The sequence below is a fragment of the Sceloporus undulatus genome, chromosome 6, assembly GCF_019175285.1.
Source record: "Sceloporus undulatus isolate JIND9_A2432 ecotype Alabama chromosome 6, SceUnd_v1.1, whole genome shotgun sequence".
Lineage (NCBI taxonomy): Eukaryota > Metazoa > Chordata > Lepidosauria > Squamata > Phrynosomatidae > Sceloporus > Sceloporus undulatus.
Genome location: NC_056527.1, coordinates 157,539,737 through 157,566,981, shown reverse-complemented (window position 1 = coordinate 157,566,981; position 27,245 = coordinate 157,539,737). Strand labels below are relative to the sequence as shown.

At 43.4% G+C, this 27,245-nt stretch overlaps 2 protein-coding genes across 2 annotated transcripts in view; both read right to left on the bottom strand.

Annotated features, from left to right (window-relative positions):
* Nucleotides 1–4,166: 4,166 nt before the first annotated feature.
* On the bottom strand, nt 4,167–18,538 carry BCL2L10 (BCL2 like 10). Its single transcript, XM_042475049.1, has 2 exons — nt 18,043–18,538; nt 4,167–5,388 (listed from the first exon to the last, which is right to left on the bottom strand). The coding sequence occupies exons 1-2, from the start codon at nt 18,448–18,450 to the stop codon at nt 5,254–5,256; spliced, it is 543 nt and encodes a 180-aa protein (XP_042330983.1). The 5' UTR covers nt 18,451–18,538; the 3' UTR covers nt 4,167–5,253.
* A 3,864-nt stretch (nt 18,539–22,402) lies between these two features.
* Nucleotides 22,403–27,245, bottom strand: part of GNB5 (G protein subunit beta 5) — a 28,841-nt gene continuing 23,998 nt past the window's right edge. The window contains exons 9-11 of the mRNA XM_042476414.1: nt 26,797–26,893; nt 25,066–25,232; nt 22,403–23,500 (exon numbers count right to left, since the gene is read on the bottom strand). Coding sequence (XP_042332348.1) covers nt 23,489–23,500; nt 25,066–25,232; nt 26,797–26,893 — 276 coding nt within the window. The 3' untranslated portion in view covers nt 22,403–23,488. The remainder of the gene's footprint in view (nt 23,501–25,065; nt 25,233–26,796; nt 26,894–27,245) is intronic.

Here is a 27,245-nt window from a genome sequence, read left to right as displayed (position 1 = left end):
TTTTCAGTATAATGGGGGGAAAATGTAGAATTGGCCTATGCATTCACAAGCCTGTCTAGAACATCAATTAACTACTGGGGCTGCCACATCTTTTATCACTACCCAGACAATTCTGATCAATGCCATCTACTCCTGAAAAGAGCAAAGACTTGAGAGAGAACTCTTCTATACCACTGTCTTGCTTTTGTAGCCTTTACTGCATTAATCCAAACTGTGAAATGCCTCAGGATCTAATAAACCGATCCATCCCTCCTCCACACTCCCAAAGCTGACCTCACAGTTTGCAACTAGTTCCAATGGCTTCAAAGGATCCCAACTTGCATCCTTCTAGGGACTATTCTCAAACAATGAGCTAAAACTCCATGCAGCCAGCACTGTGCTTAAAATAATAAGATTCTAGGAGCTTTAAGAGCTGTGCCAGAAGAGGGGATTTTTGACAGGTGGCCGGTTATATCGCTTGCTGACATGGCTTCTGCACCAAGTGTGGAAAGTACTTACATGGCCAGGGAGCCCAGGATTTCTCACTGGCTGAAGTAAAAAAGAAGATGTTATCCGCTTCCATGTATGACTGGCCTGGAAGGGCAATGCAGCAGCTTAAGTATTGGACTAGGATCTGGGGAATCACCATTCAAAATCTCTGCTTGGTCATGGAATCACACTGGGTGACCTTGGGCAAGTCACACTCTCTCAGCCTCAGAGAAAAGCAATGGCAAACCCCCTTAGAATGAATAGTGCCAAGAAAACCCTGTGATAGGTTTGTCCAGGATAGTTTCCTGCATCACATCTGTGAGCCCCAGGCTAGCTTAAGGGACACACTGCAGGTTTCATAGTCTACCCTGCTCTGTTCTTCATCAGTTCATGGCAGTCCAGCATCAGGCCATAGGCAAGATATGAAACCAGAGCAAAGCCCATAATCATGTTATTTTCATGAATATAACAATCTGTAACAGCACATCATGCATGTATATAAATGTGTGCTGAGTAACATTGCTTCTGGAGACCACAACTTAAAGCAGTCCTTTGGAAGGATTTTTTTTTGCCATGCCTTATATTTTCAAAGTACATTTTTTTATTTTAAAAAATGAAAATATCAATGTAAGTTGAGGAAAAAGTTAAAATTAATTTTGTCCGCAAAGCAACACAAAACAAATCCAATGAAAAATCTCAACACCAAAAAAACCACCTAAAATGAAAACAAGGTAACTACTAATGCTCTTGTGTTAGGTTTTCTAATGCATTTTTTCAAGCTGTTCTTGAAAATAAATCTATATAACACTTGACCCACAGCTTACAACTAGTGTGCCAGTACAAGGTCAAGGTGGTACTTCTATTCACAGAAGCTTTTATATAGTGTCACAGTTGAACAAGCTAGTAGACTGAAATAAAAGGTGCTGTTACACCCTACATAAGGGTAGAGAATTAACACATTTAACAGCTACCAAACAGGCACAAAAATTGTTTTAAGAAAGGGGTGTGCAGGCTGCATATCCACATTTCTGTTTTATGAGAAACTGTGACTTCAGATAACTGTTTGCTGTAAATAACTATTCTGAGCTTTTTGGAAAGGAAAAAGGAGACAGCATTGATTAAAGGTACAGGCTTCTACAGAGCAATGTAAATTTATCCCAACAAGGTTATGAGGTTTTTTCAGTGAAGGTAAGGTCTGGCCACTAGTGATCTAAATTAAATTCAACTCTACTCAGAGACAGCAGGTCGCTGCACTGGGTTTTTTTTTTTGGGGGGGGGGGGAATCTGCAAGCGCACACACAGGGATATAGCAGGTGCAGCTAAACATATGTGTAGTCTCTATCTGAGAGCTGCTGGGAAGCTGAGCTGTGAATTAGGAAGAGCAGGGTTCATATTTCACTTCTACCATGAATGTATTATATGACCTTAAAGGAGGGGTGGGCAACTTGTGGGAGCCAGCATAGTGTAGTGGTTTGAGTGGTGGACTGAACTCTGGAGACCAGGGTTCAAATCCCCACTCAGCCATGGAAATTCACTGGGTGACTTTGGGCAAGTCACAATCTCTCAGTCTCACAGGATGGCAATGGCAAACTGCCTCTGAAGAAACTTGCCAAGAAAACTCCATGATAGGTTCCCTTAGGGCACCGTAAGTTGGAAACAACTTGATGGCACACATCAACAAGGGCAACTTGTGGCCTCCCAGTTCCTACCCAACTGTAGTTCCCAAGATTCCCACCACTGGCTATGTTAGCTAGGGCTGATGGGAGGTGCAGCTCAACATCATTTGAACCAAGAGCAAGATTGCATTGCATTGCATTGCATTGCACTGCCTTGCCTTGCCTTGCCTTAGGGTCAAAACCAGGAACCAGTGGTCTTCCTCAGTAATCAGGAGATAATGTAAGGATTCCAATAAAATGCAGGCAAACCAATATTCTGAAGTACAATATTAAAAAACACTTACCAAATAAGGATGCACAAACTGTGTAAATTGTAGATATTGTGACTGTTAAATAATGATAATGTTCAGCAGAGTGGCAGGCAGCAGGAAAAGATGACAGCATTCCAGGTGGAGAGACTTACTCAAAGAAGCCATGGCCCTGAGTCTGCAAGATCTGAGCAGGCTTCTAATAGAGTGTTTTGGAGGTCTCTCATTCATAGAATTGTCACAACTCAAACCCAACTTGACAGCAATTAACAACAATTCAGCATTTGTGCGGTCTTTAAATGACTGTGACAGAATATTCAGGTCTACTCCTTTGTTGTCATCTGCCACTTCTTGGCCAGTTATGTCATGGCTCTGCCATCTTCACATCTTCTCCTAATCCCATAAACTAGTCTTTCCTTCTACCTGCTGCAACGCAAAATGAGAAAGAGCACAGGGAGAAACTACATCTCCTGACAGTAGTTGATACTCTAGGCAGGTCCTCCAAATGTTTTGATGACAATTCTCATACTCCCAAGAATTGACCATGATGGCCAGAATGACAGGAACTGTAGTCCAAAACATATGGGGAGCATAGGATCCGTCCCCCCACCCCAACACTGTGCCTTGTTAATTGTATTCCTGTGTAAGCACTGCCTAGCTTTTGGAGGGTTGCAGTGCCAGTATAAATCCCCTTGCTAAATCTCTATCTGACTTGGGCAATGCCCATTCTGCCAAAAGAAAAAAGTATTTCAGGAGAGTGCAACCAGTCTGCCTGAATTTTAATACCTTTAGGGGAAGGCCAGCATCAAAAGTAATTGTGGGTGAGGACATGGAGAAGAGCCTTCTTGGGGGCTGCTCCCAGGCAATGGAATTCACTCCCAGGGAAGCTTAAGTTGGCCTCCTCCACTCTCTTGCAAAAGACCTTTCAACTTTAGGCCCAGGAAAGGTCTTTTTAAAAAACCTAGAAGTGTGATGTCGAAGGCTTTCACGGCCAGCATCCATAGTTTTTGTGGGTTTTTCAGGCTATGTGGCCACGTTCTGGAAGAGTTTATTCCTGATGTTAACTCTAACCCTTACCCTAACGATGCCAGCCACAGATGCTGGTGAAACATCAGGAATAAAAAACTCTTCCAGAACATGACCACACAGCCCAAAAAACCCACAAAAGAACCTATGAACTAGAAGTGATTTCCTGTCAATTCCTGTTTTCAAAAATGAATTCTCTTGGGTCTGAAATGGTCCAAGGGGGCTTAAAAATGTGCCAAAATGGTGCCCACAGCTCCTAGAGGGCATTGGGGGGCATTTTTGTCTGCAGTGTGGGGTGTGTGTGCATAGCTCCCCAGTTCTTCTAGGGGGCCATTACAGTATTTTCTCCTACAGCACCCCACTTCTGTTTTAAACATGTGTCATGTATCAAGAGGCTGGATGGCCATCTGTCGGGGATGCTTTCAATGAGAGTTCCTGCATGGCAGGGGATTGGACTGGATGGCCCTTGTGGTCTCTTTCAACTCTACGATTCTATGAGCCTACTATCAGGTTCCATGCAATCTTGGTGCTTTGAAAAATATTTAAGGTTATAGCGATAGCATCTTTCTCCACCTATAGCAAACAGTAAAAAAAAATCAAGAACTACAGGAAAGCTACACACACACACACACATTGCACCACCCAAAAGGCGCTATTCAGAAGCAAATTGTTGTCAAGGAAAGCAGGTATTGGTTCAGCCTCTTTAAAAAAAATTCATGGAAGTTCCAGTCAAGCTAAAAATGCATGGTAATTTAAAATAAAAATATTCAGTTATGTTTATTCACATATTAAAATTGTACAAGCTAAAGGAAATGACATTGAACACATCTGAAGACTAATTTTTACAATACACAATATAGCAGATACCAAAACTAGAACTGTTAGGTTAAGACAGATACAGCCAAGAAAGCAGTTTGAGAGCCTGTTTTGTTTTGTTTTTAAAAAATGGAATTTAACAAAAATAGATGTTAACCAGCTACCCAGTATTATACAATGATAAATACTTCAAAAATATATTAAGTTATATGGAGTTTCTGGATTTGACAGGAAATCCACAGAAATCCCAGCCTTCAATGGACTTCCAAATATACCAATTTATTCTTCTCTTCTTTTCCAAAAGGGTTTTCAACCGTTAAAAGTCACTTCAGTTAAAGAACTGGTTCTGCAGCCTCTACTGTTTTGGTATCAACATTCTCCTCACCCCTAGTTGTAGTGTAATTTCTACTAATGTCATTATAACAAAAACATGTAAGCTATAATGCTCTGTGCAATACGGACCTTGCAGCTATACATCAATGAGCGGCCACAAGACTTCATTTGCATTTGGGCACAGGTGGAGTTAAGCTCTTCATTCTTGTTAATACTGGCTCACATATCACAAGGCAACAACTCCCCCCCTGCCCCTCTAGACACCCCCCCCACTGCGCCACATACACTCATACACACTAAGAAGAAATCCACACACATCTTCACTTGGGTTCCATGGCAAGCCCACCACTAACATATAGCATTAACATCCAGCAATCAGCAGTTTCCCAGAATGACCTGCGACAGTCACAGCTCTCATACCAAGATCCAGAAGATGTCCAATCTGAGCATTCGTATTAAGCGGCATTTTGCGAGTTGTTGTTTTTCCCCATTTGTACTGCCCGGATGTAATGTGCTTGTCAAAAGGTTCTGATCCAACTCTAGTTAAAAATATATATGTATATATAATATGCTTCTGTTTTCAGCCATCATAGAAATATAGAATGGACTCTTCACTAGCATGTTGGCAGTTTCAGAAGAGAGTGCCCGCCCGCCCGCCCCTTTGGTCCAAGTCCGTGGGTGCAGTCTTATCGCACAGCCAAGAGGAAGGCCAAACCTGCCAGGCCAAATCCTGCCGCTGCCGCCATTATGGCATTGCTTATGGTACTGTTCTGGTCAGCTGGATCGGAGCCATGTTTATTGAAGAAGTGATAGAAACCATCCTAGAAAAAGAGAAAGCAAGATCTTTAGTCCAACCTATTTCTCATTCACTATTTTGTAACTGGATTAATAAAAGTATGCTTATAAAGAAGAAATAAAAGGAGGGGGAGGAGACAAGGGAAGGGGACATACATAGGATGCGGACAGGGACTAAATAGTGATTTAAGCTGACCAGGGTTACAAAATACAGGCACCACTCTGTATCCACGTAGCTTTTATCCACAGATTGAAGCACCCAAGGATTGAACGTATTTTAAATAGACAGTTGCTTTCTAAAGAGGTGTAATGGTCTCATTAGCCATCTTTGAATGCTAACTCAGTCTAGTTATTTTTCCTGTGTGCTAGGTAATATACAACAGTTAACTAGCCGTTCCTCCCAATGATGAGGGAGGGGGGTAAAGACAGATCTATTAAGGCAATTCTCCACTGTTATTAGGAATGCTGACACTTCCATGGCTCACCCAGAAAACCAAAGGGGAAGCATATCACAACTGAAGCAGCAATGTGTCATCTAGCAATACAAATCAGCCCTAAGGTAAAAGGTGAACTAAAAGCTGTTGATAGAATTCAGACTTAGCCCTGTCTGTCTGGAAAATAAGTATTCAGAGGGATCTTGTAGCACCTTTCAGTTAGCATGAGCTCTCATTCTCATAGACTTGAGTAGCATGAGCTTTCATAGTTGGCAGCATGAGCTTTTGAAGACTTGAGCCTACTTCCTCACAAGCATGGGGAAGCAAGCAGGCCCAAGTCTACGAAAGCTCAAGCTACCAACTTTTTTTCTTCCAGTTAAACTCAAAGGTGGTATACGATCCCTTTGCATACTAAAAACTGCTGAGTAAATGATTTCAGCCCAGCAACTAATGAACCAAGGTAGGGTTTCGCATCAAACTGTCCACTGAAGTCAAGAGAAGTGGCGGTTTATACATACAGTCACTCTGATATTGACTTACAGTTCAAAATAGAGTGAAACTAGGAGACAACTACCAACATGTATAAACCAAACAGGAACAAGCATGAGCTAGATTTTTTTTTTAATTCCCCCTAGGAAATAAGGTGTGGATATTACCAGGGTGTATTCAACAGCTGCCTTATCAGCTCCAGAAAAGTTAGAATGCTGTGGCACAAGTTCCACATGGGCTGCATCCACACTGCAGGAATAATCTTGTTTAACATCACTTTAAGTGCCATGGCTCCATGCTATGGTTTTCTGGGCATGGTAGTTTATTCTATAGCATGGAGCGATGGCACTTGAAATGGTGTCAAACCAGATTATTCCTGCAGTGTGGATGCAGCCCTGGGAACAAAAGCCTGTTATCCATTTGTCTCTGAACACCATTTTTGTGACACATGGTTCTTTTATTGGCTGTGGTCACCCAATTCAGAGCTGACCCATGCTAGAAAGGGCCCCCCAGCAGCTGCGTTGCCAGATCTTTCTTCTGAATAATCAAGAATGACAGTAATATGATGCCAGATGGCCATGTTTGAACTCCTATTTGGCAGCTGTCTATGTAAATGAGTTATGCTCTTAATTTCTTCCGGAACTTTGTTCTTTACACTTCCATTTGGGCAAACAATAGGTGCATTTTAAGCTGAATGTCAGTTTACACTTTTGCCTGCAGCTGCTGTGGGGTCATTAGCATTTAGGTGGGCCTGTTGGAGGAGACAGATTCAACCCTTCTTTCTTCCATAAAGGGATCAAGAATTGGGCCAGTCACCTTTAAAAGTGGCTCTGCTGAAAGCAGACTAGTTATTGCAAAGCCAAATATGTATAAATAATAAAAATGGGAGATTCTGAATGAACTATAGATACTGCCTGCCCATTTTACTGCCATACAGATATTGAAATCCTGTTAAGAACTACTTGAGATTGATCAATAGCAGTACAATAAAAAGCTTTATAATTTAAAAAAAAAAAACCAAGAAGCACAGATTGCAAAAGAAATTAAGAGTGGCAGCAGATTGATTCCCAACAGATTAGAAACTCCACCTGCCTCTTGCTCCTACAAGCAGGGTGGCTTCAATTTGTTGAAAAACAAAACACTACCTGGTCAATAGTTTTATATTTGCAAGTATTTTGTTTTTCACTTTTAGCCTTCAAGTTTAGCAAGAACTTGAAGAGGGGCAGGATCCATTCGGCAGTTAGCAAAATGGTGGGGTTATCATTATGACATGGGGACTTCACTTTTAAGTCTCCAAACTACTAAAATAAAAGGGCTGTAATCTAGTAAAATTTCAAGCCAGCATTGCAAAGAGGTGTGCAAACAAAGCTTTTTTCCTTTTCCTTTTATCCCTTTCTACAGCCATTAACGCTAAGCCCATTCACCTGCAATCTTCTGGATCAGTGCCAGGGTTACTGGCAACTGGGAGGCAATGCTACAGCTTTTGTTGTTTTTGTTTTTTGCTTTGCTTTACTATTTATATCCAGTAGGTTCAATCCTTCCTCCGCACTTCAGTGGTACATCAACCCTGTGAGATAGATTACAAAGTGGTTAAATGGAGCAGTCATCCACTGAAGCTGAACGGTGGGACAATCAGAAAAGGTAATAGGACATGCAGGTATACCTCAGTTAACAAAGCCTTTTTATATCCATCCAGCCCCCCTCTTCCTCATCCTCTGTCTAGCTAGTAGTTTTTAAGCAGCACCTGCATTGGGAAGAGGGTGAAAGAGGGCTGGAGAAATACAGTCTGCCTTCCATATTGGTAGACTTGCCACCCATGGATTTAATGGCAAGCCCCCATTTTTGTTAGTGGCAGTGCATGCTGTGCTGCCATTAAGAAAATTGGGACTTGAGAATTTACAGATTTTGTTATCCACAGGAGGGGTCTAGAATGGATCCCCTGCAGATACAGAAGTCTGACTGTACTGTCTTTTGCTGTCAGGTTGTAGCATCAGGTCTCCACTAAACAGCGAAATAAAGTTTCACCTGGAAAGAATAGGATTCTACTATAGATTATCCCACTGTATCTGTGTGTGCCAGTTTAAAACAGGCACGGTAAACAGCAACTGCCTCTAGAATCCTTCACAGTGCATGCATGCACAGCAAAACAGAGAGAAAATAATAAAGCAGGTAAGGCTACCTCACGAGCCCCCCCCCCTCCCCCAAGCATATTAAAACACAAAACACAGAGATCTATATTTGGGCATCAAAATGGAAATCATCAACTGCTGGAGTGTGAGATGGAGGGTACAGTTGTACCCATGTCCTATTGGCAGGAACCACTCTGCAAACAGAATGTTGGACTAAACGTGTCTGTAACTTGATCCACCATTGCTCTTCCTTTACAGTGGGCCCTTGGTTTCTGCTGGGGTCTAATTCCAGGACACACACACACACACACACCCCATTGAAACCAAAATCCATCTATGCTGAAATCCCAATGGGATAGTAAAATGGTGTCCCTAATAAAATGACAAAATCAAAGAAGCTTTTTGGAATTTATATTGTTTTGGAATATTGGCAAGATGTGGGTGATTGAATCCATGGATTAAAAAATCTGTGGATACGGAAGGTTGACTGTATTCTTAAACTTCCTCCGCTCCACTGCAGTGTTTCTCAACCAGGGTTCCCAGAAACCCCAGGGTTCCTGGAGAGGTCTCTAGGAGGACTGCAAAAAACATGACCTTTTTAAAAAAATCTTTCAGGTATAGGCCTATAATTTTATGCAAGGTTTCCCTGAGACTTGAGAATTATTTCAAAGCTTGAGAAAAGCTGCCTTACTAGCTCTCAAAGCTACAAAACTACAACATACCAGGATGCTTAGGATTCAAGAAATAGTTCCCACAACCTTTACTTCCTTAGAGGCACAGTATCAGACACACCCCATCATGTGGAAGAGCCACGAGAGTATTTCAAGCCCAAGTACATGTGTCTGAAAACGATTTCCAGACACATGACTCACACTGATGCCAGTGGCCCTTTAAAGATCATCTGTATATAGGCTGCCCCACCAGCTTCAAAGCACAGCAAGCTGGGAAGGGGTATCTCATTACACCTTTCACGGGTTAGAAAATAAGCTTTTGTCCAATAAAATCTCTTATGCTTTCATTGTGTGAGTGCACTGACTGCAGAATATGGTTACAAAGATGCTGGGAGGGAGAACTGAAGTGGGGGGAAAGAACCAGGGCTAGAGTTCTCATCCAGCAAAGAGGCACTTTTGAATAGACTTACTTTCCCTCCAATGGTCTGTTTGAAAACTGAGAACTGAATGCAGGTTTCTATGTATTCTTTACCCTTAGTGCTGTGGGAAATAGTTGCTTTGAAGTTGATTATTCACATTCCTGGCCGAGATTTAAACCCGCACCCACTCAACAATGGCTAGCACCAGATTTTTCAGAGCAGCAAGAAACTCTACCCAAGGGAGGGGGAGAACCTCTTACAGTTAACATAAGCACAGGGAAATCTCTGTAGCCTTTTGCTAATGCCTTTGCTTGCATCTGGGAAAAAAAAATCAAGAAAAGCCATTATTTTATTACTGCTGACCTCCAGAATCAGCAATAGAAGTATCTTGCTTCTTTCCATTATTCTTAGCATTAAAAAAGGATGCTTATTGCTCAGAGCTATCCACAATACTGGGATTCCTAAATTTGTTTGCAGCAAGCTTCTATCCAGAAGGCAGAACGTCTCGGGTTATAAATGAGGATTGGAAAGATTCCAAACACTTAAGAATGTAAAATATTTATCTCTAGGTCTGATTATATCCAAGACAAAACAAAGGCTTTTGTTGGCAGAGTGCTCACTCTCCCCGCCCCAACCCAGTAGATCAATACAAAAAGCCTGCAAAAGACCCAGTAATAGCAAACTATGCTATTAAAGTATTCACAGAGCAGCTTATACTCTACTAGGAGTTGCACGTGGCCCAACCTTGTACTTTGATCAGCCTCACTTGACACAGTGGAATGTCACTTTGGGGTGAAACTGACATCCAAAGGAGCTTCCACCTGCCACTTGAATACTCATAGGTTTAGCCCAGTTGTGATGACATTAAAGCAAGGCGATCCTGCTCCACCACATCATTGGCTCTCTACAGGGGGAAGCCATACATCACAACTGCCAGTTGTTCATGTCTTCATCATACTCTGAATTATGAACTCCATTTATAGCATTCAACATTTGGCAGCTTCTGTATACCGCAGTAGAAAAATTAAGGGACATATGTCAATGAAAAGGCAAAATTAGGAAACACTACATTTTTGGGCTACAACCCTAAAATGCACCAATCTGCAGGGCTACTGCCTGTACTGGTTAAGGGGTTTTAGGAATTTGTTGCAATTGTATGCCTTCAAGTTGTTTCTGAGTTAGGTGAACTTATGAGGTTTTCTTGGGAAATGCCAGAAAACATTTTCAAGCTCAGAGAGGAAGGCACTAAAAATTACCTTAAGTGCTCATCTACATAAAAGTCATACCATGGTCTCAGTAGGACTTAATAGAAGTGCATGAGAACTTCTTTTTCCTGGAAAAGGAGCCTAGCAGGTGGCATGGACAACCTCCACAGACATATCCCACTGGAAGTGAGCGTTGGGTACAACCTACTGTTGGGTGCACTCCACCATCCCAAGGTCTAGTAAAAGCTGTTAACCTCACCAAGTCCCTGTAGTTCCTTAGAGGGAAGATACCCTGTAAGTCATGGATGGACAGGTTGCCTACCTGTAACAGTATTTCTTCGAGTGGTCATCTGCGAATACATACAAATGGGTTTCACTGCGCAGGCAGTGTATGATTCGCAGAGACCACGAAGAAGAAGCAAAACGTACGGTCCATCAGACGTTGTACTATGGATCCCATCCTCCCTCACCACTGAGTATGCTGACTGCTAGAGCTGGCGGGAACTTTGGTCCAACCACATCTGGAAACCCACACATTTTCCCCATGTCTGCTGCAAGCCACTGGCTCTCAACCTTTGGTGCTCAAGATGTTTCAAAGGTCAAATTCATGGTCAATAGTGAGGAATTCTGGGAAGTGAAATACAAAACATCTGGAAGAACAATGGACAACAACACTGCTTTAAATCCTGGAGAGGAGACTCGGGAGTATGGGAACTCCAGTCGAGGACCTCTAGAATTGAGTATCTACTAGGTAGTGGAACAAGCTTATTCCTAAAGTGGAGCTGAAAAATTTATCTAAAAGTGAGATCCATGAAGCCAAGATTTGTTTCTTATAGTCACTCTTGCTTCACATGTAATTCCCGTAGCCCTGCACCAATTCTTCTCAACATTCATTCTAAGTTGGTTTTTTTTTGTGGCTCATGTTATTTACAGTACACACAAAACACTCTATATTTAACAATAATGACAAAGTGCTTTGTACAAACATCATTGCTCTGGAGTAATGCTTCCTTTCACTAACAGTGCAACCCTATGTCTACGTGGAAGCAAGTCCCATTGTATTTAGCAAGACTTATTCCATGGTAGCTGCTTAAGATTCCAGTTCTGATCTGAAATATAAAACCTCCCAACATACAAAATGCGCTTGCTTTACTTTGCCTTAATGTTTTCAGAATCAGCAAACACCCACACTGTTGGTTCCAAGTGTGTACCAAACAGCACCAAAACTGGGAAATGTTACTTCTTTGGACTACAATTCCCAGAATCTCCCTGCCATAAGGCTAGTCCAAAAAAGTAACTTTTTCTAGTTACAGTATGATGATGAACTTACTTTAATGTGCTATATCTAGGTTGGCTCTTGACTGTCTCTGCAACTTCAGCTGGTCCAGAATGTAGCTAATGTCCATGGATTATTGTGGATAAAGAATGATTCAGGACTTGCATCATTTACTTCCGACCACCACTCATTTCCTGTTTGCTTCCAGGCCAAATTCAAGATGCTGGCTATGACGGCTTCTACCTATCCCATTCCTGACACCAACAGTGAGGTTTTCCACTTATCCCAATCACTGCCGCCAAAAGTGAGGGTCTTCTATCCCACCATCTAGCCTCTGCCATCTAGCTATGGACTTCTGTGGCCACCAACTGTGGAGAACTTTCAGATGCTCTCGTGTTCCTGATGTGAGACTTCATTCATCTTATCTCTCTACTGGACACCGCTTCTCTGCATTGACTGCTGCCACCACAGACATGTAGCATTCTTGGAGGCCCCAGTATATACAGGTAATCCAAAATTAAGGCTATATTAAAAAGAAATTGAACATAACATCACAGACTAATTAAATACATAAACAGTGGGCCCTCCTTATACGCAGACTTGCCATCTGCACATTTGAGCATCTGCGGATGGCAAGCTTGTGGGGGGGGGGGAAGAGGAGAAGGCGGTGGCGCTGCAGGAGGAGCAGGGCACAACGCAAGGAAGAGGAGGAAGAAGGCGAAGCATGAGGTGGAAGGAAGAAGAGAAGGAAGAGGGAGGAGAGGCAGAAGGAGGAAGAAAGCACAATGCAACGTGAGGTGGGAGGAGGAGGAAGAGCAATAGGGAAGAGATGGAGGAGGGAAGAGAAAGAGGCAACAGGGGTGAGAGAAGGATGAGGAAGCTCCTTCAAATTGCCACTGTGGTGGTGCAGTTGCATAGCCACACTACCATTGAAGTAAATGGGACTTGAGCACATGTGGATTTTGGCATTCGTGCCGGGGGGGGGGGGGATCCAGAATGGATCCCCGCGGATACCAAGGGCTCACTGTATATCCTGATGCTAACACACAACTCTCATTCTCTCACTCACATATCATAACTACCTCTGATTCTGAATTTCCTCTATCTGACCCCAAGAGCCAAAAAAATGGTCCAAGTTCTGAATAACAGAAAAACAACCTAACTGTTCTTTCACTGGTCATAGTTTGAGGGGGGAAATAAAGCAACAAGATATAATCAGCATCCTTGAAACCCTGAAATGTTCAAGTCTCAAGAAAACTCACAACTATTGGATTATGGTTTTTCAATTATCAAGTCCTTTAAGAACACAAAAGTCCTAGTTACCTAGGATATCTGTTATTCTTTTCATCCCACTCTTCCAAGGGTTTCAGAATGAACTTTCCAACTACAATACAACCCCATATCTGTGGGACCAGTACCCGTGGTTTCACTTAACCACATCTGGAAAAAAATTCTCTTTAGACATTTGCTAGGTCCTCCAGTGCAATTCTATGGTAAGTTTCTGGCAGATGCTGACCAGAGTTGCACTGGGGACCTTGAAATGTCTAGAGAGGTAGTCTCTAGAAATCTCTAGGTCCTCCAGCAGAAATCTATGGTCAACTTCCTCCGCAAGTAATCTGTTTGCTATTATCTGCACTAACTCTGGGAATTTATCCCCCAATGATAAGGGAGTTCTATGATGAAATGGACAAGATGAAAGCAAAGAGCTGTTTAGACATCTGATATCTAATGTCACCACTGTCTTCTCTCTCTTTCTAGGTATCCTGAAATCCTATAGTTATAAAACCTTTGGCCTACCAAATATTTGGCACTACAATTTCCACAATCCCTCATTATTGGTCATGCTGACTGAGGATGTTGGTAAGTGAAGTCCAAAACATCTAGAGCGCCAAAGGCTCTCTACATGCTGATCTCTGCTCTGGGCCAGACAGAAGATCTTTCTGGTTAAGTCACAATGCCACATCACACCTGCAGTCATTAAATACAAGCATGAATGACGTGGGCAAGAGAATGGCACTTCTTTACTTGTGATGCACAAGACCAGCTTTCTGCAACCTGGTATCCTCCACAAACTTTAAACTTCAGCTCCTATCAACTCAACACAGCATGGCCAATAATTAGGAGAGTTGTAGCCCAAAATACCTTGAGGATACCAGGTTGGAAATGGCTACAATTGTACAGCTATCCATCAATTGATCCAGGACATGCATTTCTGAGTCCGTCAAAGAATTTTGTCTTATATCTACTTAGTTTCTACGCTACATTATGGCTGGATTATCTGAATTAACACTAAACCTTCCCTTCCTCTCTAACTGAGAACAGCATACCCCAGGACAGCTGCACTGCACCTGTTTCCATGCTAGAATTCATAGTTGATCCTAGGGTTCCTATCACGTCTCCTTTTTTTCAAAGAATGACTGCTCTCATGAACAAGGCCATCCAGCAAGAAGAGATGCAAAACAGATTATGCATCTGATGTCTATTCCAAGCCAGCAATGTACATTTGCATCTGCAGTGCAGGCAGGTGAGATCACCACAATTGGTTCACCAAGTCACATCTGTCTGAATGAGACAGCTGCCCAGCATCAGGCCTTTCCCAAATTTGGGGGGGGGGGGGACAGTGCAGGCTGCATTATTAATTCAGACAAATTGTTCAGAGCAGGAACACAACATGATGCAGCATGGAGGGGAGTTAATCCACTCTGCAGCTTGATAATGTGGAAGTCCATCAGTAGAGAGGGCATTACCTTATGCAAAAATGCATAGTACTGGGCTAATGTTGGAGTTTCCACAGCCAGTTTGCAAAGAGTATAGACATCTAATGATCTCTGCTAGCCAAAGGGAAAATTCTGACCCTGCAGGGTTCCACAGCTCTATACAGACTCAGGTTACCTTTCTCTGAATCATCTGCATTTTAATTTTTTTAAAAAGCAAGTTTATTTATTACAGCAGATTGCCAAATGGACCCTGAAGGCTCAGAAAGTCCCAGATCTCCTTCATGCCAGTCCTCTCCTAGCTCCTTACAAGGATTTCAATAAACACACAGAAAACATATCTGGGGTAGTTGTGCTGGCCATATAGCAAAATACAGTAACATCCAAAATCCACAAAACAGTGACATCTTTCTTGGGCAAACCAAAATTAACAAAAGACATGTTGCAAGCTTTCTAAGCTCCACTAGCTTCTTCATCAACAGAGGTGTTAAAAATCATACAGGAGAAATAAATAAGATGATGTTAGTCATAAGCCTGCATATGATGAAGAAACCAGTGGCGCTTCCAAATGGTCACAATTTCCCCCCCTCCTGTATGCGTTTTAACATCTCTGCCTGATGAAGCCAGTGGAGCTTCCAAACAATCATAAGTTTTTCTTCCCCTGTATGATTTGTAGTATCTTTGCTTGATGAAAAAGCCACTGGAGCTTCGAAAGCTTGCAACATGCATTTTGTGCATTCTGGTTGGCCCATAAATATTTTGTGGATTTTTGGATGTTAGTGTAATATACACCCAGCTGATATTCTTAAGGTCAGATGTGGATGTGTGTTTGCACAATCATTCCAAGGGCAGAATGTCTCAACCTAGTGAACTATGGCCTTGTTGGACATATTAACCCAACTCCCCCCATCCTTCCTGGCACAATCTGCCCAAGCCCAGAACTAGGCCATGGTATTGAGCAAGACAGATGCCCCAAGGAGGGGCAACTGGCAAGGCCCAAGCCCACCATATGGAGAGAAATGGCAGGAGGGGGAGCAAGAGAGAGAGAAGGAAGGAAAGAAGGGGGGCACCGACTCCAACCCAAGCTCTTTTCCAAGGCAACTTCTCATGCTTTGTCACAGCGTTTGCTTCCCTTATATGGCCAAAAAAATTATCCCTGCTTCCCTAATGCAACTCGCTCTCTTCCCTCCCCTTTGTCAGTCTTCCCTTGCGGTACGAAGGGGGGGGGGGGCTGGCCAGCAAAGGCAAGATCTCCAAGGCCCCCAGCCTTGGAGGAAACCTTATTGTAAAGCAAGGGGAGGGGGAGAAACAGACACTGAGCCCAGGAACCAGAAGGCAGGCGGATCAGGGATGCTATCTCCCCCTCCCCTTGTGTCAAGGTCATTCCCAGCCTCAGCAGCCAGACCCAAAAGGAACAGAAGAAAGGGGATGCAGGCTTGGCAAAAGTGGCATTGGGGGAGGCAACTGCAATGGAGAACCTATGGGGTGGCGGGATGCAGGAAGGATGGTCCTCCTTTGGGTTGGTGGGGAGATGCAAGAAGGATGGTTCTCCTTGGGTGGGGGGGTATGAAGGAAGAATGGTCTTCCTTTGAGTTGGATCTCCTTCAATGGTCCTCCTCTGGGTTGATGGGGAGCCATACAGGAAGGATGGTCCTCTATGGGTGGGAGATAGAAAGATGGCTTGCCTATGAATTGGAATGGGCATGCAGGAAGGGGGGGGCATGCCTCTTTGGGTTGGACCCTCTTTAACTCCTTTAGGTTAGGGGGGGGGTGCAGAAAGGGTGGATGGTCCACCTTTCAGTTGGACCTCCTTCAATTGTCTTTCCTGCAGGGCATGCAGGAAAGATGGGGGCACCCAGGAAGGATGGTCCTTCTTTAGATTGGTAGGGGGTATGCACAAAGGATTGTCCTCCTTTGAATTGGTGGGGGGATGCAATAAGGATAGTCCTCTTTTGGGTTGGATGAGGAAAGATGCTTCGCCTATGAGTTGGAAGGGGCATGCAGGAAGGAGGGCATGTAGGAAGGCTGGTGGGAGGGGCATGAAGGAAGGATGGTCCTCTTTGAGTTGGGCCCCTTGATGGTCCTCCTTTGGGATGGAGGGAGGGATGCAGAAAGAATGGATGGTCCTCCTTTGGGTTGGACCTCCTTCAATAGTCTTCTTTTGTGTTGGTGGAAGGGGACATGCAGGAAAGATGGGGGACGCATGAAGAAAAGTCTTCCTTTGAGTTCAATGGTCATAGAATCACAAAATCCTAGAGCTGGGAGAGACCCCAAGGGCCATCCAGTCCAACCCCCTGCCATGCAGGAACTTTCAATCAAACCATCCCCGACAGACGGCCATCCAGCCTCTGGCCCTCCTTTTGTATGTGGGGGGGGGCATGTAGGAAGTGGGGAAAACAGGAAGGATGGTCTTCCTTTGGGTTGAATGGTGGCATGAAAAAAGATAGTCCTCTTTAGGTTGGACACCTTTGATGGTCCTCATTTGGGCTGGGGGGGCATGCAGAAAGGATGGATGGTCCTCCTTTGATGGTCTTCCCCCTTTGGGTTGGTGCAGTGGAGGCATGCAGGAAAGATGGATGTCCCCCTTGGGAGCAGGCAGCACTTTCCCCCAACCTCCAAAACTCTTATTGCCAAAATAACGTAATAAATCAAAACAAGGAAAGCAACCTCAGACATGGAAGGTGGGATGGAAAGACCTTTGCAGACAAGACATACTACTACAAATGACACTACTTGCCTCTAGAGAAAGTGTACCTGCCATTGAGAATCACTGGGGTATGACTGGGGAGTCACTGGGCAAGTATTCCCCAATGATTCTTTATGGGCAACAACAACAAATTTTTATTCCAGTCACTGACCAGTATGAATGATTCCCTATGGGCAGTTATTTCCCAATTCATTATGTTCCCTTCTTATGGGCAGCAGGTATTCCCCAATGGCTCCCCAGCGGCAAGCCTTCCCCAATGATTCTCTACATACAAATATTCCCAATGATTTCCTATGGGCAAATATTCCTGCTGCGCTCCAGTGCTACCACAAACGCCCATTCCCAGAATTCCAGAGCAAGGAGAAAGGGAAGGTTGAAAGAGGCCTTGAACCTTATCATTGGGAATATCTGCCCATAGAGAATCAGTGGGGAATATCTGTCTATAGGAAATCAATGGGGAATACTTGTCTATGGAGAATCAGTGGGGAATATCTGTCTACAGGGAATCAATGGGGAATATTCCGGAGCCCATTCCCAGAATCCCGGAGCAGAGAGGCAGAGGAGTCCGAAGGCGCTGCTCCCCGGCCTCTCGGCCCCCGGAGGGAGGGAGGGAGGGAGGCGCTGCTGAGTCCTTACCCATCCTCCGTGCTCCTCCATCCAGGCCCTCTTCTCTCCGGCCAAGTAGGCGGCCAGTGCCTCGGCCACTTCCTCGCTCTCCTCCCGGCCGGGGGCACCCCTCTCTTCGGCCAAGGCGGCGGCCAGGCTCCCGGCGAAGGCGACCAGGGCGACCACGCGGCCCCAGTTCAGCCCGCCCTCGGCCTCCATCTGGGCCGCCACCCGCGAGACCAAGGCTGCCGCCTGGCCGGGCTCCGGCAGGGCTGCGCTGCGGAAGAAGGCCCGCTCCCGGCTCTCCAGCTCGGCGCCCACCCGCCGCAGGGTCTCCGCCGCGCGGCTCGGAGGCGGAGGCAGCGGCGTGGCGCCCAGGCGGTGCTGCAGGTAGTCGGCCAGCAGCCGCGACGTCTCCTCCCGCAGCGCCCCCGGCATGGCGCTCGTTCCGACCACAAGGATGGCGCTGCTGGCACTACTGCTGGCCGGCCGGGCGCGGCGCTGACTAAGAACCTCGCGGCGGCGGCGGCGGCGCACGCCACGCACCCCACGCACGCACGCACGCGGCGACGCGCACGCCAAGCCCCGCCCCTTTCCCGGCCGCGCCAGGCAGAGAGGCCCTGCAGCGCCCACCTCCGGCGGGAAGAGGAACTGCAAGGCGGAGGCCGAAAGGAGGGAGGGTTGCTATGTACTGTATATGCATTATCCTACTTGTGAGTATGTATTTTCCCTGGATAATGATTAACCTTCCATTTTGAAGCCAAGCCCTCCCTTCAGTCCATCTGCCTTGGTCCAGGCCTCGGAGGTTGAGAGGAACTGCTGGACCTCTTACCCTTTCCCGTCACCACTCCCTTCTCCTTCTGTGTTATGTCTTTTTAGATTGTAAGCCTGAGGGCAGGGAACCGTCTAACTAAAAGGATTGCATGTACAGCGCTGTGTAAATTTACAGCGCTTCATAAATAAAGGTTAATAATAATAATAATAATAACTCTGCTCTGAGGGGATGATTGATAGAGATTAGAGCCAATCAGTGGCTCTCAAACTTTGCCCCTACAGATAATTTTGGACTTCAATTCCCAGAAGCCCCAGTCGGTAGGCTCTACTATTCAGGAACTCTGGGAGTTGAAGTCTCAAAAAAGGCCTAGAGGGCCAAAAGTTCAGAACCACTGAAGAGATAAGACAGATAGATAAGAGTGCTGTGTGCAAACTCTGCAGCTCTCTATGAATAAATGTTAATAATAGTAATAGTAATAATAAATAATAGATCCATAGTTATAGATAGATAGATATAAAGCACTGTGCAATTTCTGCAACACTTTATAAATAAACGTTAATAATAATAATAATAAGATAGATAGATAGATAGATAGATAGCTGTGGAAATTCTACACTATAAATAAATGACAATAGCAATAATAGATAGATAGATAGATAGATAGATAGATATGTAAAGTGCTGTGCAAATTCTACAGCGCTCTGTAAACACTTCTACTACATTTTGGAGATACCTGTATCTGTAATTCATTATTTTAGATATTTGTGATGTGTGACTTTAACTTTGTGTTTTTATGTAGGCTGCTAGCTGTCCTGCGCTCCTATGAGTATAATAAACCATCCCTTATCATCCTCTTAGGAGTTTATCAGACAAGGGAAATTGGAAGTATAATCCAATGGCAATCTGAACACGATTGTGGGGTTTCATGTGTATAGACTACCACACACAGTTTCGGGCAATGGGAAGTCAGTCTGAACGCAATCATGGGGTTTCATGTTATTGCGTGAGAGGTGATCACACACAATTTCAGGCAACGGCAAGCTATTTTGGGGCAATGGGAATTCAGTTTTTCCCAAATGGTCACTGTGCCAATGCTTGTGCTAGTGCCACAGTTCTATGGAATGGACTTTCCTTCTTGCTTAGCAAGCACTGCTCTCAGCATGATAAAACGAAAGCAGAGGACCGTCATATTTCCTTATTGGCAGTTGTTTGAGGGTTAGAGAACTTTGGAAAGTTGGTTTCGATCTCCCAAGAAGCTGCTTAACTTTTGGTATCAGCTGAAGGTCACCAGAAACTGGAAAGTGAGCCTGACATGAAAAATGGTTGAATTTTCCCACATTGATCTTTTATCTGCCCTTGAAGAATCATTCATCACCTAAGCTCTCATTCTCCTTTCGATCAATGGGAGCTTTCTTCTCCTCCAGCTTCTTTCATTCTTACTCAAACCATGGGCCTGTCCTAATTTACTATGTAATAAATTGATTCACTTAACTTCTGAAATGTGATTTAGAAAACACAACAGCCATCCAGACCCTTATTTGTGGCTTTCAATGCTAACATCATTGTTATGAACAACTTTTGTGTATATGGAGGTCTAAAAACTATGTTGGAAATTATTTTTCAGGGGCAGCTGGTAGAGTTGGGATGGTAAATCTACTCTTGATTTTACGGCAGATTCTCTCACAGCTGTCTTCCAAGTCACCCTCAATTTGGTCTCACCTAAGATTCAGACACTCTGTTAATATCTTGCTTGACTCCTTAGCATTTCACTTCACAGTGTCCTCCAAATGGAACCTCTGCTCCTGGAACTAGTACACTATTGCCCTCTGCAATCCCTAAAATCTCTATCTGCTACCACCTTTTATATTGTCAGTTCTTGTGTGTGTAAGCGTGTCTTTGTATGAGTGGAGATTCACTTTTATGGATAAGGCTATTTTGGACTTGCAGTCTGGATTTCTGTTTCTCAGAACAGATATACACAGGCTTAATCCCTGCTTTGAGTTGCCCAAGCCCTCTTGGATGCTGCAACTGAGCCAATAACACCCTCCTCCCATTAAATATTGATTGTGAGTGCCTTCTTGGGACCCAGGCGTTTTGGGCAACAGCAGCCCCTTCCCCAGTATAGCCATTTAATGGCTAGTGGAGGAGTGATGGACACTTTTCTGCCTACCAGCCCTCTGCCTATCTAACAGCCAGTAAATGGCCATGGTGGGGAGGTATCCCAGTCCCACCTGTGCAGAACTTTACGATCATAGAATCATTGAGTTGGAAGAGACCACAGGAGCCATCCAGTCCAACTCCCTTGCCATGCAGGAACTCTCAATCAAAGCATACCCAACAGATGGCCATCCAGCCTCTGTTTAAAGACCTCCAAGGAAGGAGACTCCACTACACTTGGAGGAAGGAGTTTGTTCCACTGTCAGGAAGTTCCTCCTAATGTTGAGGTGTAATCTCTTTTCCTGTAGCTTGCATCCATTGTTCCGTGTTGTAATCTCTGGAGTAGCGGAAAACAAGCTTGCTCCCTCCTCAATATGACATCCCTTTAAATATTTAAGGATTGAGAACTTTTCGCCTACCATATGTTTTGGACTACAGCCTTTACCATAAGCCAGGCTGACTGTGGCATCTGGAGGTTGAAGTACAAAACATCTGGAAAGCCAAACGTCTTCACCCTTATTTTAAGAAAAGCAGGCATTGAGTGGCATCATGAAAACAAGCACACAGTCAAAGATCCTCAGTATGTAAAATACAATTTATTACAGTGAGGCCATTCATATAAGTATCAACACAACATATTCCATTCAAAACTCCAAATATCTCATCAATAAATACTGCCTAATCAAAGTGTACAGTGTGTTAATTTAGTATTGCACAATGAGCGTTTAACATATACAGTTTTTAATAGTGCATTCAAGTTTGGTACTGACATAAATTTACCCACATACACTGCAAAACCCAGTAGTCCATTTTCCAAACTTAAAACTGGACAGTGAATTGTTGGAGGACATAAAAGATCCAAGATGTTCCCATGTAATGATATAAGTTCTACTACATTACATCTTGGTTTATGCAGCCAGAAAGTTTCACGAACAAAAAAAGCCCTCCTATCTAGTATATGTATTTACATCTTTAGTTAAAAAATAAATATTTTCCTCCCTCAAATTACGTCCCATTAGCAAATTTTAATTAGTGGGCTGATCTATCACTTCTTGTTGTGTTCCTTCAAGTCATTTCTGACTTACGGCAACCCAAAGGTGATCCTATCGTGGGATTTTCTTGGCAAGATTTGTTCAGAGGGGGGTTGCCTTTGCCTTCCTCTGTGGCTGAGAGAATGTGACTTGCCCAAGGTCACCCAGTAGGTTTCCATATCTGAGCAGGGATTTGAACCCTGGTCTCGACAGTAGCAAGTATCCCGCCCAAGGTCTAAAAGCTGCCAGAGCTGGGAGAAGAGAACATGGAACTGCCTGGATGAATCTCAGCCCTTGTTTCCAATGCCACTGTGTCCACAAGCCTTTTGCCTTATACTACTACCAACTATGCTGGTGTAGTACACTATTAGGAATCTGACCAGACAAAATAGTTGTACAATGCCTTCCGACTGGTAGAAATAGCACCTAAAGTTAAGTAACAACCAACCAATAGGTATAACCCATACCCAACATAAAGACATGGAAAATAAAATCCCACTGATTTTGATTCTAAAAGCAACTCCCTTTGCTTCTTCTCTTCCCAACAAAGGAATGTTTCAAGAGTCAGGGCTGTTTTACACATTCCACAAAAGCAGAGGAAGAGAGAGAGGGAAGGAGCATCACATTTCCTCTCCCCCATGTTCTGGTATTTCATAGGAAGGAGAGGAGATGCATGTTCTATCACCAAATCAGATCACGTGGGGATTTACACATACTCCTGGCACAGCAGGCAATTACATTAATCATATTTATACCCCACTTTGTCTCAAAGGTGGTCAAGGCAGTATACAAGTACTCCGTATATTTTCCTCACAAAAACCCTATGAGGTAGGCTAGGATGGGAGTCAGTGATTGGGCTCAAAGTCACCCAGGGAGTTTTATGGCTGAGTGAGGATCTGAATCCAACTCTCCCCAGGCCTAATTTGCCACTCCAAATATTACCCTACATCTGGCTCTTATGCAAGAGAGCAGAGGAAGCAAGTGTAAATCACTCATCATTTCTCTCTTACTGCTTCCATGGAATGTGTCAAGAAGCCCTTGGATACCCTGATAAAAAGCTAAAGTCTGTTTTATTTCCAAGTTGACTTTAGTAAGAAATATAATCTCATGCAAATACCACATAGATAATGTGCACTAAAATACTAAACTCTTGTTTTATAGGTTAATTAAGTAGAAGTCTGGCTTTAGAGTTATTAAACTATTTCTAAAGGGGGGGATGGTAGTTTCAAAAACAGAATTAAAAACAGCTTATTATACCACACACAGATATTTTTAAAAAACTGTATGATAAAAGGATATGACCCCTTTTCTAACTAGTAGTGTTTGCATTTGGGCAAAAATGTGGTAAACACTAACAATGGAGCATTCCATCTTCTGACTATCACCGTGTTGCAGTTGGTTTCTTTATTACAGCTTTCCTTCTACCCCCAAATTGAGATTTTTAGGAGGGGTGTGAGCAGGTTGATCCCATGATGTCATTTTTAATGTATATTTGGGGAAAAAGCACTGAGGATTAAGCCCAGATCTGTAGAGAGAAAAGTCAAACAGTGATTAAGATCTTGAAGGGCAATGGTTTTTTTCCAAAATCGCTCACATTTCTGCTGTAAGAGAAACATGTTCTCCTCTTAGATCAAGGACAGCCAAAATCACCATCACTAAAATAGCCCATGCAAAGTGCCACTAGAACTGCAGCTGCCAGTCCCTTTTTGTCTTCCACTCAATAATGTCCTGTGAGACACTCTGGTCCAATGTCTCATAGCACTTTATGGCATAGTAGGATGCAGCATCATAGAGCTGCCACAGTTGACACTAAAGTTTGGCAGCAGCTGCAGCAACAGAAAGGACCAGACACTGAAGGGTTAAAACTCCCCAAAGACATAGTCTAAGAAATTGTCTTAGTTTCATTCATATAGCCACTCAAAAAAGGTATTTCTTTCAAAAGTAATTTCATAATGCCACTAAGATCAAGAACCACATTATACCCCACCTGACTGGACATGCTGGCCTGCATCATATTGGTCAGTCCAACTAGCGTAGACCCGCTAAATCAAGTGTAGAATAATGAGTCAACAAGTGCATAAAACAAAGTGATTAAATGGCTTTCCATTGAACGCATTGCTCTATCTTTGCTCTAGCCTCTGAGGGAGGAAAGAACTGCCAGGTCCAGCTCCACCATGCCTGGTCCCCAACAGTCAGTAAGAGGGTCTCCCTCCATACTCCAACTGCCATTGCTCTGGTTTCTGATACAGGGGAAGAGCAGCCATCATCTGCTGGATTTAATTCCCACCTCCAATGCCACAGATTCACAGAGTCATAGCGTTGGAAGAAACCTCAAGGGCCATCAAATCCGACTCTCTGCCATGCAGGAAGACGCAATCAAAGCACTCCCGACAAATGGCCATCCAGCCTCTGTTTAAAAACCTCCAAAGAAGGAGACTCCACTATTCTCCATGGAGTGTGTTCCTCTGTCAAAAAGCTCTTATTGTTAGGAAGTTCTTCCTAATGTTGAGGTGGAATCTCTTTTCCTATCATTGTTTTGTTTCCTATCTCTGGAGCACTACAAAACAAACTTGCTCCATCTTCAATATGACATCCTTTCAAATATTTAAACTGGGCTATCATATCACCTCTTAACCTTCTCTTCTCCAGGCTCAAAACATACCCAGATCCCAAACTCGCTTCTCATAGGGATGGCTTCCATATCATTCCCTTTTCTTTATATTTTGTCTCTTAGACTGTAAGCCTGAAGGATAGATACCATCAAGTTAATGATTTGTAAGCTGCTCTGGAAACCTTTTATGGCTGAAGCATAGAGTACAAATACTCTAAATACATATATACATAGAATCAGTTTCTTCCATGATCTCAAGCAGAGGGTTCCCCCAACCCATCTGGAGATGATGGGTATTGAGACCTATCAGTAGTATATATTATACCACTGGCCAATAGTCACCTTGATTTAAAAAATAGATTTTGAAAGGTTGGAGACCATTGATACAAATGACTTGACTTCTGAATTAGCCATACTGTACACATAAGACAAAAGAAAAGGAAGAAGGGAGTGAAAAAGAATAGTGGAAGTTTCCTTACTCTTAGAGTATGATCCCATGATCCTGAACAAAATGCAGTCCCATCGGGTGAAACTCGCAAAGTGCTGACGCGATTCTCATGTCCAAACAAAATAGACACACGAGCCCCTTTCAAAACATCCCACACATTGATGGTGTAGTCATTGTAACCAGCAAACAGTAAGCGGCCTGCAAAAGAGATTTCATTCATAAGGAATAATGATATTAAACTAAAAACAAAATTTCTATTGTTTAGAAACTGTGATTTTAGCACATAATGTTCCCAAGGAAATTCACAGACAGAAAAACACAGTTAACATTTTTTGCTCCAAATCAAAACAATGTAGAACAATTTTAAATTTAATTCAGAGCAAGTAATTACACAACACTGCCATGCCAACACTTGCAAACGCTTGTTGATGCAAACCATGGTTTCATCCTCAAGGAGGAACTGAAACCAGGGTCTGAATTGTATTTGTAAGTCATTATTTCAAGAGGCCTTGTTGGATGTGTGTGTGATTTAAACTTTTGTTGTTAGGTTTTAAAGCCAATTCTTTTTGTGAGCTGCCTTGGGTTTCACTCTGGGAGAAAGTCAGCATATAAATGAAATGATTAATTGATTGACTGATTGATCGATTATCTGAAGGGTTGGATCTTCCCCAATCCTGGATTAAATAGATAAGGAAATGAAATTTGTACAATGACAGCGGAGCCTACAGTGTCAGGGTAGGGTGACCTGATGCCATAACTGCAAAGGACAAGGCACCACAAAATGTAGGACATTAAAGAAAAATATAGGACATTACAAAATAAAAGCTAAAAACACTCATATAAATATAAATCCATGTACTATGATTCCACTATAATTGCCATGGCTGCACCCTATGGAACTCTAGGGTTTGTACTTTGGTAACACACTAGAGCTCTTTGGTTGGGAATTCGAGATACCTCTCCCTAAACTGCAAATCCAAGTATTACATAGGATGGAACTATGGCAATTTAAAGCACTATCACAGTGCTGTACAGTAATTCTGCAGTGTGAAGGGGGTGATTCACAGCGTGTGCTGGGATCAAAGACCACAAAAACAGTCTTAGGGGCCTCTATGTGGCCCTGGAGCTACACTTCATCCACTGAGCTAATGAAACACTGAAAAAGCAAACAAAGCTACAAATCTCATTTTCAAAAGGAGGGCCCAAGAATATCCTTTCGAAGATTTCTGGGGTGCGGAAGAATTTAGTTACAATAAAGCTTTCCTCCTTGGTAAAGTCCAATAGAATTTGATTTTAAGAATGGCTCAAGCTAAACCAGGAGTGGAAAGCCCATGTTCACCAGATATTGCTGGACTACAATTCCCATCACCCAAACATTGGTGCCAGAGGGCTCTAACAATATCTGTTTTAAAGAACAGGTTAAGCTAAGCCAGGAAACCCATGCTCTCTAGATGTTGCCAGACTAAAACTCCCATTCATTCCTGACCACTGGTGGCTGAGCAAGATGGGAATTGGAGTCCAATAATATCTGTTTTTAAGAATAAGTCAAGCTAACCCAGGAATGGAAAAATCCATCTTCTCCTGATGTTGCCAGACAACAACTCCCATGATCTCTGACCATTAGTGGCTGCAGAAGATGAGAGTTGGAGTCCAACAATATTAGAATGCACAGGTTATCCAGCAAAGTTAGACTGAAAAAGGGAACATTACTGTCCTGTTTACTGCTCCCCAAAAGAGCAGGGCATTCAAATTCATGTCTTACCACTAAGAGAAAAGTCCACGCTGGAGACCCCAAAGATGATACTCTCTTTGGAATAAATGGCAACTTCTCTGTCAGCTCGCAGGTCATATAAACGGCACTGAGAGGGGAGAAAAAGAAATACAGAGGACAAATACTTTAGTTATCCCACATAAATGTATACATTCTACCATGTGTCCATATACAACTGACAGCATGAAAGTTCAGACACAAGGTGAAACCATGGTTTCCCTAAAGCCAAAATGGAAAGCAGGACATCACTGGATAAAGAGAGGAAGATGGGAAGGGGAGACTGAAGTACCCAACTGATCATCCATGTACCAAAATGTGTTTCACCACTGGAAAATGCCTTTCAGAAGATCAGGCAACTGGTCCATCTAGTCTGGTGTTGTCTACTCTTACATGGGCAAATATTTGCAAAAGCCTCAGGCAAAGACTGTTCCCTTCACCTA

What these genes read in the sequence shown, in the direction of transcription:
- BCL2L10 (XM_042475049.1), bottom strand. Translation starts at nt 18,450, where the DNA reads ATGCCGGGGGCGCTGCGGGAGGAGACGTCGCGGCTGCTGGCCGACTAC. An exon ending in TGGAGGAGCACGGAGGATGG is followed by an intron (nt 5,389 to 18,042) that starts GTAAGGACTCAG and finishes CTCTTTTTCTAG; the next exon opens with GATGGTTTCTATCACTTCTT.